This window comes from Sarcophilus harrisii, chromosome 6 (genome assembly GCF_902635505.1).
Source record: "Sarcophilus harrisii chromosome 6, mSarHar1.11, whole genome shotgun sequence".
Taxonomy (NCBI): domain Eukaryota; kingdom Metazoa; phylum Chordata; class Mammalia; order Dasyuromorphia; family Dasyuridae; genus Sarcophilus; species Sarcophilus harrisii.
Window position 1 is genome coordinate 202,823,687 of NC_045431.1, and position 16,654 is coordinate 202,840,340.

At 44.4% G+C, this 16,654-nt stretch overlaps 2 protein-coding genes across 5 annotated transcripts in view; one reads left to right on the forward strand and one right to left on the reverse strand.

Moving 5' to 3' along the window:
• Nucleotides 1–3,559: 3,559 nt before the first annotated feature.
• LOC116420067 (vegetative cell wall protein gp1-like) lies at nucleotides 3,560–4,437 on the reverse strand. The gene is made up of 2 exons (XM_031943558.1): nucleotides 4,433–4,437; nucleotides 3,560–4,259 (listed from the first exon to the last, which is right to left on the reverse strand). The coding sequence occupies exons 1-2, from the start codon at nucleotides 4,435–4,437 to the stop codon at nucleotides 3,560–3,562; spliced, it is 705 nt and encodes a 234-aa protein (XP_031799418.1).
• Nucleotides 3,651–16,654, forward strand: part of AMPD3 (adenosine monophosphate deaminase 3) — a 76,927-nt gene continuing 63,923 nt past the window's right edge. The window contains exon 1 of one of the 4 annotated variants that reach the window (XM_031942794.1): nucleotides 3,651–3,785. Coding sequence is in view for 2 of the 4 variants with exons in the window: in XM_031942792.1 (XP_031798652.1) it covers nucleotides 14,714–14,750 (37 nt within the window). In the remaining 2 variants the exon portion in view is untranslated. Of the gene's footprint in view, nucleotides 3,786–4,371; nucleotides 4,458–4,818; nucleotides 5,003–14,371; nucleotides 14,751–16,654 lie in introns of those variants that run through there. The other 3 variants (XM_031942793.1, XM_031942795.1, XM_031942792.1) reach the window with 3 other exon arrangements.

A 16,654-nucleotide genomic window follows, 5' to 3' on the forward strand; every position in this document is an offset into this window, starting at 1 on the left:
ATCTCTTTCTCTTGCAATCTTCACCCCCTTCAAGGCTCAACTCAGATGACCTTTCCTCCATGAAGTCTTTTTCTTATCCCTAACCCATCCCGGTTGTTAGTGCTCTTGCTAAACTACCTTTTATCTGTTTATTTATATGTGTATTTTATCTGGGCTCTGAAGCATAAGCTCCTGAAGAGCAGGCACTATTTTTTTCTTTGATGTCCTGAAGTACCCAGTACCATGCCTCATATATGGTTGGCACATAACAAACATTCACAAAATTTAACTTAATTCATTTTTGTGATTCTCTTGCAAACACCATTTTATGACTTGGATTATCTGTGCTTCCTGCATTCACCTACTACTTATACTATATGATCCTTGAAGGCAGAAATTTGAAGACAATTCCTTCCTTCCTCTTTTCTTTCCTTCCTCCCTCCCTCCCTCCCTCCCTTCTTTCCTTCCTTCCTTCCTTCCTTCCTTCCTTCCTTCCTTCCTTCCTTCCTTCCTTCCTTCCTTCCTTCCTTCCTTCCTTCCTTCCTTCCTTCCTTCCTTCCTGTGTATTACTGACAGGGTCTTTAATAGCTTCCTGGATCAAAGGGAGAAGCATTAATAGGAGAGGTCTGAATTACTATTCAATTACTACTGAGGCAAGCAGAGAGGAGTACAGACAGGATTATTTCCTTAAGTGGAACTTCTGTTCTTAAGTGTTCCTTAGTGGATATTTATTGCAGTAGGACATTTTTGAATTTCTTGTCAAATTTCTTGCGTTGACAGAATGATCATGACCCCACAATTACTGTATCCAATCGGTGTTAATTACTGAGGTTATTTTTGTCCTATAGAAGAACCTATTGGTACTCCACTTCTTTGCTAACTTCTTTAGGAATTTAGCTAATTCAGTAGGAACTTGATATATGGTGACTTCCCTGTGTTAATGGCTAAAACTCCCTTCTGGAAATTAGCACATCAGCACAATAAAATACTGATTTAAAAATGGTCTGAACCTACTAATTCTTCTCCTCCTCCTCCTCCTCCTCCTCCTCCTCCTCTTCTTCCTCCTCCTCTTCCTCCTCCTCTTCCTCCTCCTCTTCCTCCTTCTCCTCCTTCTTCTCCTTCTTCTTCTCCAGAACATTTTGTTCTGTACTTTGTTAGGTTACTTTAGCTAACTTAAGTTTGCACTGATGAGTTAGAAAGGAAATTCTTCAATGAATCAGGTGTTTAGGAGTAACTGAAAAGTGCATTTGTGAAATGCTTTACGAAATGTAGTGTAAGACATATGAGACATATTGGTTTATCTTTAAAGCAAAGTTTTTTGTTTTTGTTATCTACAAATTCTTTTGTGATACGAACCCCAAACTCCAATATATTTCTGGGATTCAACACCTGTTCTCCAACACTGCCACCGACAAGCTGAGAACTGGGAAGGACCTTAGCATTAAAAGGCAAGGGTCTCTCACTGGGTAGGCAAGGAGGGGCTGGCAAGATCTGTGTATCTTGCCATTGGAACCAGATGGTTCTGGAGAGAGTGAAGCTGATGAGTTTACATAGCCCTGATTTGTTTTAATCCAATTCACTAACAAGTCAAGACATCACCTTCCTGAAATCATTTGGTCCTCTTTGAGAAGGAAGGAAAAACAACAATATGGTCTCGCATATGATATTAAATATTCTATAAAAGTTTCTTGACTGAATGAGAGGCAGTGTGATCTCGTGTAGAGGTAATTTTACTGGAGTCAGAAAGAGCCACTTCAGGACACAGTGAGTGAATCTATTTTCCAACATTTACTGACTGTATGAAGCAGGACAAGTCATTTAATGTCCCAGGTAATTTCTAAAACTATAGTGTCAATGGATTGATTTTTTTTTTTGTATCTGATTTCAGATTGTTTTTATGAAAGTCACATTTTGCAAATTTTAAAGACTACAAATAATATTCTTATCCTCAGAGGGATTTTCCATTTCCCTGGAAATCATTTTAGGGGAGGGAGTGGGATATTGGTTATGAAGTAAACTGTAATCTCCATGACGGCAAAGACAATTTTAGGTAACATGGAGATGAAGCCCCATATTTGCGGGATTCCACTCATTGATGGAGAGAACAACTTCTCTGTGTTCCTATCCGTGGGAAGAATAGAACTGGAAAAAAAACCCATCTTTCTCGTCTTTTGGCTTTGAGAGAGGACATGCTCAATTCTAACTCTTTGTAAAGCTAAATCTTTGGATGAAGAGAAAGAATGGAGGAAGGTGACATGTAACAGAGACAGCATTTGGCACATGTCTCTAGCACTGATTATTTAGCACTTGAGACTAAAAGAATTTCCATTTGGATTAGAGAGAGGGACACTTTCTCAAGGCTGGCTGATGAGCTAAACAGATGATATCCTGTCCAACTTCTATCACTTCAAGTAACAAGCTCTTATTGCACCTTTAATACACCTTTACTAACTGCCAATTGAATGGAAGTAGAAATGTGGCCCAAGAGATTGTGGAAGAATTTTCAGCCAAAAGGACTGAAACAAAATTAAGTTTTCTCATTAAGCAGAACATTCACCTTTCTTTCTCTTCAGTTTTTACCCTCAGTAGAATTTGTTTCCTCTTAGACTGCAAGCCCTAGATCATAAGATAATGGATTTACAGTTGAAAGGGACTTTTTTACAGATCGTGTACCAAACTCTCATTTTATAGAGATTAAGTAATTTAAGTCACACTGTGGAAGAATTTAGATTCAGATCCTGATTCCAGATTCACCATTCCATCTCTAGATTCACTATTACCAAATCGCCAAAGTATACTGTAGGTGGAAATGCAGCTCGGAAGAAAGTATCTAGTGAACTGACAAGTTAGACCCCGTAAATGATTAGAAGTGAGTGATGGCTAAAATGATGAATATTGCAGTTAGATTCTTGGAGGTTTCAACCCTGAGATGGCGGTGCCATCACCAGCAGTAGGGATCTTGGGAAGAAGGATAGGCTGGGGAGGATTTGTGAGATCAGTTTGAACATACTGAGTTCAGGTGAAGAAGGGACAGATGACTCGTGTGGAGTTTATGTCCAACAGGCCGTTTAGGGATGTGGGATGGCATAGATAGGGGTGAGGAGAGACTTGGGAGTCAAGTGATAGAAGATGAAGCCAAGGGATGGATGGATACTCCCCGGGAGAACGTAGAGGGATTAGGGAATAAGACCAAGAGCAGATTTTCGGGAAGCTTGTCCTTAAGGCTGTAGAGGAGAAATCTGAACACTACCTGCCAGAGGGGTGGGGTTGGGGTTCCTGGGCCTGTGGAATTAATAACCTTGTTTTGGATTCTCATTCCATCCAACTGTTCTGAAGCCCAGTTTCCTATGCCCTCTCCTTAACAGCTTTGTGGCATTGGCAGGTGTTCTGCCCTGGCTGGGATCTTCCCAGGAGGTACCCCATGGGAAAAGTCTCCAAGAGAAGGATCGAAGGGTGGGTGAAGGTGAAAAATGGAAGTGTAATAGAGGAGGAGGGGATCTGGCCTGGGTTGTCCAGCCCCGGTGAGGTTCTTCAGGACTTTGGAGCCTGAAGTCGGAGGTCAGGGGCCGGGGACCGGGAGTCAGGGGCCCAGGGGCCCAGGGGCCCGGGGCAGCCGCTCCCGGACGCAGTGAGAGCCTCTTTCCAGCAGAGGGACCGCAGGAGCCCTGGGCGCCCTCGGGCACACTCTCATATTTCCTGTTGGCCGGGCTGGTTTCCCAGCCCAGGTAGCGGCTGCAGGGGAGGGAAGGACGCGCTGCCAAGACGGCTTTGCGCAGCGCGTAGGGTCCGCACCCTCCGAGGCGCAGGTAGGGTGCCCCGGGCCTGCCGGACCGAGTGGGGAGAAGCAGGGGAGCGCTTCAGCGGCCCAGCTTCGAGGCAGAGGCCGGGGGAGGGGGGGAAGGCGCTGCGGGGAGGGCGCGCAGAGCCAGGGAGCCAGAGGCTCGGCCGGGTTCTCCCGACAGGATCGGGGCAAGGGCAGGGGCACCGCGCAGCTTGGCACGGCCGCCTCAGGCCCCCCTCCTCCTCCGCGCCCTAGCCGCTGAACTGGCTCGCTGCCAGTCTGGGTGCCCCGCAGCCTGGCGAGGCTTTGGGTCCCCGGGGAGTGCCTCTTCTTACAGCTCACTCTCTCTCTCGGATATTTGATGGGGGGGTGCGCGGCGCAGGGTGGTTGGGGAGCCGTTGGGCAAGGTGCGGCCCCGAAGCCCGGCGGTGGAGAGTGGCGCCCGCTGGTTGGGGGCTGGGGGCTTCGGCAGGAGCAGCTCTGGGCCGGGAAGGGGGCGCTGGATTGGGGAGGGGCGGGGTCCGGGCTGGGGCCTCCGGCCGGGGCGGCTCCGCTCCGCTTCCCCTTCTCCTCCTCCTCCTCCTTTTTCTTCTCCTCCTCCTTCCTCTCCTCCCCTTTCTGGTTTTCCTCCTCCTTCGGGCCGCACTGCCTCCCGCCTTCCTCTGATCAGACGGCATGGCCCAGTCGCGGGAGCCGGGTAAGTGATGGGGGTGGGTGCGGGTGTGTGTGTGTGTGTGTGTGTGTGTGTGTGTGTGTAAGGAGGTGTGGGATGCTGGATGGGAGGAAGAGAGGGGCCGATCTTGAGGTGGGGCAGCTCTGCCGGATTGAGAGCGGGTTGAAGGACCCTCTATTCTCGTGGCTCCCATGGCTAGTCCCACAGTTCCAGCTGGCAGTGAATGGGGTAGCAGTGGGAGTTAATGGGTTTGGAGTTGTCTGGGGTCAGCTGGGTGAGGTGGAGCTTTTTTTCCCCTTCCTTCTCCTCCCCTCCCCTTTCCCTCCTCTCCTCTCTCCTCTCTTCCCTTCCTTTCCTTTTCCTCCCCCTCCCTTTTCCCTTCCCTTCCCGTCTGCTCCCTTCCCTTCCCTAGGCCCTTCCCGCAGCCTTGGAGGTTTGAACCGAGGTCCTGCGGTCCGGCGCGCCCCGCCCCTTCGCTCCACAGGCGGCCGCACCTGCGGGGTCTGGGGCTAAGTAACATTGAGGCCACCAGGGAGTTCTACCAGGTGTGGGGAAAGCGCGGTTGCCAGGTACCCCTCCATGTCTTGTATAAACCCTGTGAAATCTGGGACTTGGTATGAATAAACTCAAGTTTGGAGTTGTTTCAGAAGAGGCCAGATTGGGCTGGTGGGCATGGACTCAGAGGCTGGGGCATGGACCAAATGACCTCCTCTTTATGTGGATGTGAGTATGGGTAGGACCCTTCACCTCTCTCTTGGACGTGGAGAACAGTCAGAGGTTCAGTCTCGAATATCTCGTCGGTCTTACTTGCTCACAGCTCTCTCTTACTCATTGAGTTGGGCCCTGGACTTGGTTGAGTTCCGAGAGAATTCTGAGAACCGGAGCAACGTGGTCCAGAGCTACTGCTGCTGGTCTTGCTTTTTACAAGCTGCAGAAGCCCTGGTGTGACTGGAAGCCTGGCCTCTGCTTAGCATAAAAGCAAGTCTGGGGAAATGAAGAAGAGAAATGGAGACACTGGGAAGGATTTCTGAAGTATAGAGATGACTAGCTTTGAGTTTATCTCCATGTGATGGGATTCTAGATCTCTTAAGGGCCAGTTAACTACCCCACCCCCTCCTCATCATACACTTGTTTTACTAAGACTAAGGCCCAGAGAGAGGCTTGGTGGGATTTGCCCAGGTTACTTAGGGAGTGATTTACCAAAGTGGGATGTGACCCCAAGTTCTGTGAGCTGGCAGCCTGCCTGACACATAATACACATTTAATAAATGTGTGGATGGAAGTGAAATAGAGATGAGGCAGTTGAGTTCACTGGAGGATAAATTCCTCCCTTGCCCTTCAAGTGTTAATGCTGGGAAGTAATTAAGTTATTAAAATGTGCTGCTGAGTGCCTTTGTCAGGAGTCACCCTGTGGTGTGCATTGGGCTAAGCATAGATCAGGCTAGAAAGGAGAGTGAAGAAGCAGCTTGACCCTGGGGGAGAAGGGCATGGCGTTGGTGAGACAGAGTAGGTCTAAAATTGGTGGGATGTCTGAGTCATTCCGATACCCAGCTTTGGGGACCCGGGCGATGTTAGCAGGGCCTTTCTGTCTCATTCCCAAGCAGCAGTTCCCCCAGATAAGGAAGAGCGTTCTCTAGTCACTTCCTGTGACTTAACCACTGTTTTCTCAATCTATCCAAGTTTGATAGATTCCTATTAAAAATTATTTAATAGCTCTTTTCTATGGAAGGGAACTCGAAGAGGTAATTCTTAATCTTTTGAAACTGATTAACAGCCCTCCCCTTTCTCCTTTTGACTGAATTTCTTTCTGTTACCTCTTTAGTTCCTGCCAGCTGTGCTTCTCCCAACATCTGGCTTCTCTGCCTTGTCAGTCCATTCTCTTTCTCTCTGTGTCTTCTCTTCTGCAAAGTGAATGACTGCTTGGTCTGTAAGATCTCACTCCCCAAGTTCCTAACAAGTAAGAGCTGTCCAACAGTAGAATGAGCTTCCTTGTTATTGAGTTCTCCATTCCTGGAGGTATTTGCATGTGTATATATTTCATACAAAAGCTCCTCGGGGGCTGGAGTCGGGGTGCGCCTGGGGTGTGTGGGGGAGGCTCACTTTTGTCTTTGTATCCCCAGTGCCTAATTCAAGATAGATCCTTAAACATGCTTCTTATTTTAGGTAGATTAATCCCTTGGGTGCTATCAACAACTGACATGTTGATAACACTAATGTTTGTAGAAACATTATATATGTGTGTGTATATATATATATAAAACAAAATAATGTTTGTAAAAACATGAAACATCATCATGTTTCAGCCTCACAACAACCCCAAGAGGCAAGTAGGTACTACAGTTACAATCCCCCATTTTTTGTTTATTTTCCAGTCATGTCCCACTCATTGTGGCCCCATTTGGGGTTTTCTTGGCAAAGATACTGGAGTGGATTGACATTTCTTTTTCCAGCTCATTTTACAGATGAGGAAACTGAGGCAAACAGGATTAAATGACTTGCCAGGGTCACACAGTTAGTAAGTATCTGAGGCTGGATTTGAATTTAGGATCTTGACTTCAGGCCCAGATCTCTATCCATACTTAACTGCCCCCATCACCCCAAGTCACAGATGAATAAATGGAGGCTCAGATAGGTTATGTGTTCTGCCTAGTAGCTAGAGAAAATTACTATCATTACAGTTGTACAGATGAATTGAGGCTCAGAGAGCACGTGCTTTGCCATTGTCACTTAGCTGGAAAAGCTGTCAGATTTGGAAGCTCAGACTTCCTGATTCCAATTTCCTTCCTGTACTCAATTCCCTTTGCCTCAGTGCCCACCTCTCCGTGTGGTAATTTCCATACATCCTTTTGCCCCAGTGTTCTTTCCTCCTTAGGGCAAGGAAAATTACCTATGTTGGCTAATGATACAGTACAAGTTTCTATTGGGCAAAATTTAATGACTGAGTATCATTTAGTCATTTAACCAACATTTAATTAAGCACTTCTGATATACTAGGCACTGAACAAAGGCAGAAACAGTAACAGCAAAAAATCTCAAGGGCCTTATATTCTGCTAGGAAGGAAGAGTCTGTTCTCAGAAAAGAGGAGAGGGGAAAAATTAGGAATTAAGGGGACCAAGAGGAAGAGTATTTCAGTAGTCCTGGCAAGGGATATTGAGGGGCTGAACTAGGATTTTGGCTTTGGGAGTACATGTGGAAAGGAATGGCTCCAAGCGCCTGGCCAAGTGAGTGTGGAACATAAGGAAGTAATAAGTAGCTCTTACTGACTGTAACTTCCTTCTTTCCCCTCCCTTTCCTTACCTCTCATTAGAGTGGCCTTGCTAGTGTGACAGAGTGTGAGGTGTAGTTTGGCCCATGTCCAATGCATGAAAGGTGGCAGATACAGTGTAAAGGAGCCTCTGGAGTTGCGATCTCAATCCTTACGTTGTTTACCCATGAGACCCTGAGCAAGGGATTATTAAGGATTTAGTATGTGCTAGAGGCTTCACAAATATTATTTTTCCATCTCTAATCTCACTTAGTCCTCACGACAACTTGGTAAGTCAGGTTCTGCTATTATTTCCATTTTCCAGATAAGGAAACTGAGGCTAGGAGAAGATAATTATCTGACCTAGGATCATACAACTAATAAGTGTCTGAGGAAGAATTTGAATTTAGGTTTTCCTTGGAAGGTAGGTGCTATAATGGTATCCATTTTACAATGGAAGAAACTGAGGCAGACAGGTTAAGTGGCTTGCCCAGGGTCACACAGCTACTAAGTGCCTAAGTTTTGATTTGGACTATCTTCTTTACTTCAGATTCAAGACTCTATGTACTGTACCAACTGACTCTCTAAAGCACCTAATTTTTCTGAGCTTATTTCCTCTTCTGTGAAATGAACTCAAGATCTTTTCAAGCTTAAAGCTATGATTCTTTAATAGATATTTATTATTAAAATGGGAAATCAGGGACTTGGCTCTAGTGACACTTCTTATAGAAGATGGCTCCTGATCCTCTCTATTGTTAGCAGTGTCCCTCTCCCCAAATTGCTTGGTATTTACTTAATATATATTTGTTTTTACTTCTCTGTCTACACAGAAGCTCCCTTAAGGGAGGGTCTTTGTGTCTGTCACCTGGCACAATAGTAGAAATTCAGTAAATCATGTTCAATGAATGAGTGAATAAATGGATGAACTGACTCTGTTCCTTCTCAGTCTACCTATCAGTCAACAAATAACTTATTAAGCACCTACTTTGTTTGAGGTACTGTACTAACCACTGGGAGTACCAAAAAAAAGGCAAACCAAGGAGCTCAGTCTAATGGAGGAGGCAATATGCAATAACTATGTACAAATTAGCTCTATATGGAGAAGCTGGAGATAATCAACAGGAAGAAAATCTCTTGAATTAAGGGGGGATGAGAAAAGCCTTCCTGTAGACTCTACAGAGGTGTCCCGCAGCAAAACTCCCTATTGTGACAGAACCAGATTAATTGAAAAATGCTTAAGAAAATCAATTAAAATATAACACAACATAGATAATGTTCATTTGTGGTGCCAGCAAGGGTCCATTTCTGTTTGAGTTTGATGTCAGTGTTGTAGAAAATGAGATTTCAGTTGGGACTTGAAGGAAGCCAGAGAAGCCAAGAGGTGGTGATGAGAGAGAGCATGGGGGGACAGTCAGCCAGTTCTCAAGGATGGTAGGTAGAGTGTTGGACTTGGAATCACCAAAACCAAAATTCAAATCCTTCTTCACACACTTATTATTTCTGGGATCCAGGCCAGATACTTATCTTCTAACCTCAATTTCCTTATCTGTAAAATGGGGATAATAGTACCTGACTTAAAGAATTGGATTGTTGTGAGGATCAAGTGAGATAAGAGATGGAAAGTGCTTGGCAAACCCTTCAGGGCTGTAAGGATTTTGGCACCCATCAAAAACAGCAGCTTCTGAAACTCAGGAGGTCTGGTGGAGACTTAAAAAGAAGAGATATATGTGGAAAGCAGGGCTCTGGGACAACTTTTTCTGCATTTTGTAACTTCTGTGCTCTCTAGGAGCAGAAAAAGAATCCAGGACATTTAATGGTTTTATTTTTTTTTTTTAAATTATAGCTTTTTATTGACAAAACATATGCATGGGTAATTTTTCAACAATGACCCTTGCAAAAACTTCTGTTCCAACTTTTACATGTTATAGTATATGTTAAATACAATATTCATGTACATATTTATACAGTTATCTTGCCGCACAAGAAAAATAAGATTTAGAAAGAAGGTAAAAATAATCTGGGAAGAAAAACAAAAATGCAAGCGGACAATAATGGAAAGAATGTAAATGCTATGTTGTGGTCCACACTCATTTCCCAATGTTCTTTCGCTGGGTGTACCTGGTTCTGTTCATCATTGATCAATTGGAACTGATTTGGATCCTCTCATTGCCAAAGATATCCATGTCCATCAAAATACAGCTTCATATAGTATTGTTGTTGAAGTGTATAATGCGCTTCTGGTTCTGCTCATTTCACTCAGCATCAGTTCGTGTAAGTCTCTCCAGGCCTTTCTGAAATCATCCTGCTGGTCATTTCTTACAGAACAATAATATTCCATAAATTCATGTACCACAATTTACCCAACCATTCTCCAACTGATGGGCATCCATTCAAATCAGGACATTTAATGTCAAGGGCATTTGCCTTTAAGTTCAGACAGGTGGTCACTGTCCTTTGTTATATTTTTTAAATGGAGCTGCTGTGTGACAGCTAGGCTAGAAGGTTCCCACCTTTCCATGGGTGTCATCTCACCTGTGGATTTTTTCCTGTTCATTATAAACATATGTCGATTAGAATAAAAGTTTATCTACTGATTGGTAACTCTATGGACCAGCCCTCTAGGCATTCTGGGAAATGGAGACTCCCGAGATGGGAAGACTCTGGAGACTAAATTAAAGCCCTACAATGGGTACTGAGAATGGGAGGATCAGATTTACAGATGGAAGGGACTCCCTCGTGTTGTAGCAGAGGAAACTGAGTTCTAGAAATGGTTAAGTAACTTGGCTGATGTCACATAAAGCCAGAAGTAATAACCATGTTTTGTTTTGGTCCAAATCCAGGACTTTATTTCCTCCCTGGTGACTTGAAAAGTCAAGACTCCCTTTTTTTTAGGTTTCTAGATATCAAGAAGGGATGCCAGGATGGTCAGTGGATAGAGCATCTGGTTCAGAGTCAGGAAGATGTGACTTCAAATCCAGCCTCATATATTTACTGGCTGTGTGACTCTGGGCAAGTCATTTAATCCTGTTTGCTTCAGCTTCCTCATCTGTAAAATGAGAGGGTTGAACTAGATGGCCTCTGGGATTTCTTCAGCATTAGATCTATGATACTATGAGTCCAGTTTTCTTTCTGTGACGTTGCATTATTTAAATTATTAGGTGAATAAATAGAACATCTCCCCCTCCCCCTCTTCCCAGTTGCTTGTCTTCAAATTAAACTGTTTCTGAAACAGCTGGGAGAGCCCGATGACAGTAATCTCTTGATAGATGAAGCAGGGCAGAGGCATGAGGATCACATATACACCCTCTAATCCTGCTGCATGTTTTCAGAAATCATTATGTGAGCCCTGAAAAGAAGCCTCTTGATTGGACACAACGAGGTGACTCAGGCTGCAGGCAGCGCTGGGGCTGGGGCTTCCTTAGTAAACACCTGCCACCTCCCTTTCCTGCGTTTCCTCCCCTTTCCCAATGGCTGCTCCCTTGGATGCCAGCTGTGTCACAGGACCAGCCGGCCAGTGGGTTCTTAAAACACAGACCCTGCAGCCATTTATGACAACAGGATTCTTTAGAGTGCTTCTTCCCTTTTATTCTTTCTAGCCAGTTCTCTGCTTCCAGGGCAGGTAAAGAGCCAGGTTATAAGCACAAGGAGCATGATTTAAGTCAGTGAGCTGAGTTATATTAAGGAAAAATGGGAGACAGTGTGGTGGAGTGGATAGTCGGGAAGCTCCGAGTACATACCTTTGACATACACTAACCATTTGACCCTTAGCAAATAATTTAACCAATCAGTCAATAAATAAAAATGTGTTCCAGGCACTGTGTTCAGTACTATACAAATAAAAGCCAAAAACAGTCCCCTTCTTCAGAGCTCACAAGAAATATACAGTGTGTATGGGAGGTAATCTCAGAAGGAAATTGGTACTAGTGGAAAACGATAAGGTTTCTTGAAAAAGCTCAATCTTGAAGCAAGCCAGGAGGCGGAGACGAGAAGGGAAAAGCATTTCAGGCATGGGGGACAACCAGTGAAAATGCCAGGTATTGTGTTTGAGGAACCTGAAGGAGGGTAGGGATCTTGGATCAATAGACCGTGTGGAGGAGTATAAAGTTAATAAGAGCTTTAAATGTCAAATAAAATACTATATTTTATCCTGGAGATATTAGGGAACCGTTGGAGTTTACTGAGGGAAGGACACAGGGCATGGTGGGACTTGGGGTTTTGCTTTAGGAAAATCACTTGGGCAGTTGAGTGAAGGATGAATTGGAATGGGGAGAGATTTGAAGCAGGGAGCCCATCCAGCAAGTGATGAGGACCCATACTAAGATTGGAGGGCTGTTTGAGTAGATCGAACCTATGTATAAGATATAGTGTGAAGGCAAAAATAAGACTGGATATTTGGAGTGGGTGTAAGTTGAGAAGCTGAGGGTTGACATGGACATCCCAAACTTGGGTGACTAATATAATGATGGTGGTATTCTCCACAATAAATGAGAAATTCTAAAGGGTGAAGGTTTTGGGGAAAAGAATAAGTTTTGTTTTGTCCGTGTTTGAGTTTGAGATGCCTTTATTCTAAGATAACCAAAACAGTAGCTCAGAAGAAATGATTGTCTTGGATGTATACAAGATAGATTATTATAGAATTGCTAATATATTAATCTTATTATTATAGATAATCTGCATAGAGATGATGACTGGTGAGATTCAAAGTGCTTAGCACAGTGACTGGCACATAGTAAGTGTTATATTAAGGGACAGGTCAGTTCTCTGAGAGCCTCCACAGCTGTGAATCATAGTATCTGAGGAAGCTGCAGGGCAGCCTTTGCTGACACAGGTGTTGCTGATACAGGAATGAGATAAATTGGAGGCAGAGGGAGGAGGAGAGAGGCAGCGGCCTCTCAGTCAGAGAAGTCAGAGAAGAGTAGCTGCCTCTCAGTCTCCTTGTATCATCCTCTCACACGAGGAGATCCATTCTGGGTTGGATCTCCAGCAGCCACTGTCAGGTAGCTCCCGTGTATTCCAGCAGTTATATAAATTCTTCTTCCCTTCCTGTAGAGAGCAGAACTCTGGAGAAGTATACTTGAAACAAGGTATTAACTCAGTGGAACTGATGAGATGATGGTATACATATACTTAGTACTTAGCATGGTGATGTAATGGTTCTCTAGTTCACACATAATCAGTGTGCTGTAATAATGTAATTACAATAAGGTATATAAGGGCTAAGAAGGACTGGAGGAAGGACATTCTATCTTTGACCATCCTCCTGGTGGCTCTCCTGCCTCCTGCACTAAAGACCAAGTCTGGTCCCTAGATCCTCCAGAAAGCCATCCCAAACATTATACCTTCCCATCGAAGCTAGAGATCCCAAAGTGAGATAATCTAGAATGAAAAGGAAAGTGATCTTGGAAGAGAGATTTGGGATTAGTAGGGGCAAGTATCTTTGACTAAATTGGAGAGTGGTAGTTGATCTGTATTGAGAGAGGGAATTTCATCACTGGGAATTCCCCTTAACAAAAAAGTCATGGGATCATAGATATAAGGCTGGAAGGTATCTTAAGAGATTGTGGATTTCAGGCCCCTGCTTTGCAGATGAAGAAACTGAGGCACAGAGGGATTATATGATTTGGTCAGGATCATTCATATAGCCAGGAAGTATCTGAGGTGTATTTGAACCCAGACCTTCCCGAGTCCAAGTCCAATGCTCTATCCACTCTGCCATTCTAGGTCTCCTACTTCAGCCCAAGAAAATAAAGGGAAGAAATATAGGTGACCAGGCTGGATTTTGGCACTGAGAGCCTGTGTTGCTGGATAGACCAGAGGGAATGGTCTGGTTTCTGCTCTGGGGAAGACAATTGGTGCCTCTGTCTTGAACTGATGGAAGAGCAGGAGTTAGAAACATCAGCTCATTTATTACTGTGCATATAAGGGTTTGAAGAAGGGAGAGATTCTCAAAGAGCAGAAAGAGCTAGCATGGGAGCAGCAGGGGGTGGGCAGGGGGCTTGCTGTGGAAGTCAAAACCAGTGAGCTCGTTAGAGAAGTTGAGGAAGACCTATGGTGCTGGATTGAGGGCAGGAATGGGGACAGACTGGTACAGTGGGGGCGGCTGCATCAGGGCTCACCACGGCCCACTTTCTGCCCAGCTCTCTCTGGCTTTCAGTCAGTTGGGCAACAAGGAGCCTTCCCCTCCCTTATAATGTGGAGCAAGAGGAGAGATTCAGTCTTGAGTTCCCTCTTTGAAAGGGAAGCCACACTACCCTCAGTGCCTGTAAAGGAGGTCTCCCAATCACTAACCATCACCACAGTCCGGGATTTACTGGTGGCAGGGGCAGGAGGGGGTGGGGCACAGAGAAATCAGTTTTACAAGGCTCAGACTCTTGAATGTGTTGGACAAATTATTCTAGAATCCTCCTCCTCCCCCCTTCCCCCCCACCATCTGTGATGGAGGCTCTGGAGTTAAGCCTGAAGACTCCAGTGTTAAAGCAACAGAGAAAACTGAGCTGTTTGTTGATCTGTTCTGTGCTTTAGCAAGCTTCCAGGAGGTGTTTAGGCCTCAGAGGCACTTGGGCACTTTTCTCCCCTCAGGCTCAGTAGGTACATTTTATTATGGGGTTGGCCTGACTGGGACATTACTGACATGCTTTGTTGGAACCCAATGACGAGGGGGTGGGTGGGGTGGGGTGGGGTAAGCCGGGGAATAAAAAAAGAAGTCTGCTGAGTGAGGAGTTGGTGAGCTTTTCTCCCTGGTCACAGCACCTAGGGGAGCTCAGGAGCCCTGCAAAGATTGCCTTCGAATTTTACTGGAGAATTTCCAGAGGGAACTCTTCCTGCTGTCTCATTCTCTCAAAGATCTACAGAGCCGAGTCCTCCCACTGAATCAGTCCAATAGGCCGTCTGTGCTTACCCACCGTGCTTTGGGCTTTGTGTCCCGGTGTTCTCTCCCAGGGTCTGCTCTGTTCTGACTTGTTCAGGCTCAGTTTGCCAGCAGCCGTGGGAGCAGGAACAAGTCTCTCTGGGTTGCTTTGCTGTGATTGATTGGTCATGGATTCCTGGCCACCAGGCAGCGCTCACTCTTCAGGTTGGTTCGATTTAGTTACAACGTGGACCGGATAGGGAGGATTTCAAAAATAATGCAGGCAAAGAATAGGAGAGCGTACGAAGAATATCATGTCATTATTGGCAATTAGGGGCAGAGATTTTTGCAAAGAGCCATCATTGACATAGTAAGTTCCCTCCTTTCTGGGGTGGGGGGAGGTCCTTAGAGATGACAGATTTGTGGCAGTTTAGCTAGTTTAGCCCCCTCATTTTATATGAAAATTGAGGTACAGAGAAATAAAAGTATTTGCTCTAGGGTCACACAGGCAGGGTTCAAATCCAGATCTTTAATTCAAATTCTAATTTTCATTGTAATAAACTGGGCTGCCACATTGTAGTTTAAAAGGGAGAATCGGAGAAAATGAGATTCATTTTAGGTCTTTCCTTGGGTACACTGGCTTCCAAAGAATGGTCTGTGTCATTCTGTACAGCTGAGATAAAAGTCACATCAACAATTAATCAGAGCCTTCTTACTCCCAATTGCTGGCCAGTAAGTCATCAAGAGGCAACAGGGAGCAAATAGGGAAGAAGTTAACTTCTTGAGGGGGGGAGATTACCGAAAGCAGCTTTCTTGTTAGAACTCAATCCTCTGAGGTCAGACTCAACATTCTTCATTGGCTACTGGGTTTTAGGGGGGGATCTCGGATATGTTGAAAAGTGTTAATCTGCCTGAGTTTCTTTATTTCTAAAGGGGTTGCTGTGGGTTCTATGAGTGCGTGAGTGATGACTTGGGAGTAAAAAGATCTCTGCATTAAGAGCCATAAGGCTTGAGTTTGAATTCTAACTCTATTTGCTAGCTATGTCACCATGGGCTAGCCCTTTAACCTTTCTGACTCTCAATATTATCATCTGTAAAATGGGAATAATGGTACATGTATTATCTTCCTGGTATATGTTATGAAGAGAAGCTTTGTGGTTTTGTGGAAAGAACACTGGTCCTGGAGTCAGGACCAATTAGAGGACAGCTAGATATCAAAGTGAATAAAGGATTGTCTGGGACAGGAATAGTTCAAATCCAGCCTTATTTAGTAGCTGTGTGATTCCTAAGCTAGTTACTTAGCTTCTGTCTGCCTCAGTTTCTTTATCTATAAAATGGGAATCATAATAATACCTATCTCCAAGAGTTGTTGGGAGGATCAAATGCTTAGCACAGTGCCTGACAATATATAAATCTTAGCTATTATTAGTTAGGAGATTGGGACTCAAATTATGGTTCTCTTACTTTGCAAGACTTTGGAAAAACCACTTTAGGTCTTGACGTCTCAGTTTGAAAGGCAGCTGGCTTTGGAGTCAGGACAATCTAAAGGGGGATCCTGCCTCAAATATTTATTAGCTGTGTTATCCTGCATAAATAACATAACCTTTTTGTGCCTGTTTCAGTTGTCTCCGCTATAAGATGAGAGATTGGATGGATGGCTTAGAAAGTCCTTCCCAGATTTCTAAGATCAAATAAGATACTTTATTTATAAAGTGTTAGATAATTTACAATACTTAATTTTTTGGGTACTTGGTCTTCCTATCTCACCTAGACTGGAAAGATGGTCATTCATTGCTCTGATCCCAATATTCACAGAGAAATTATGTACTAACTCTACAATATATTTGTTTTTGTTTCTTGTCACCACACATGCTCAAGTTCTGTAATTAATTCTTCATTGCTTTTATATATTTATGTGCTGTATACAGTTCCCAAACAGTACACAGAGCTGAAATCTGGAGCTCAGGAAATATTTGGTTTAGTGCCTTCATTTTCAGATGGAGAAACTGAGGCACAGAGTGATGTGCCTGAACTCATATACATATCAGACAAAATTAGGGAAAAAAGATGCTCTGGATTTTGTAGTTGACTTGAGGAAACAAAAACATAAAGATCTTTTTTTAGCTGAT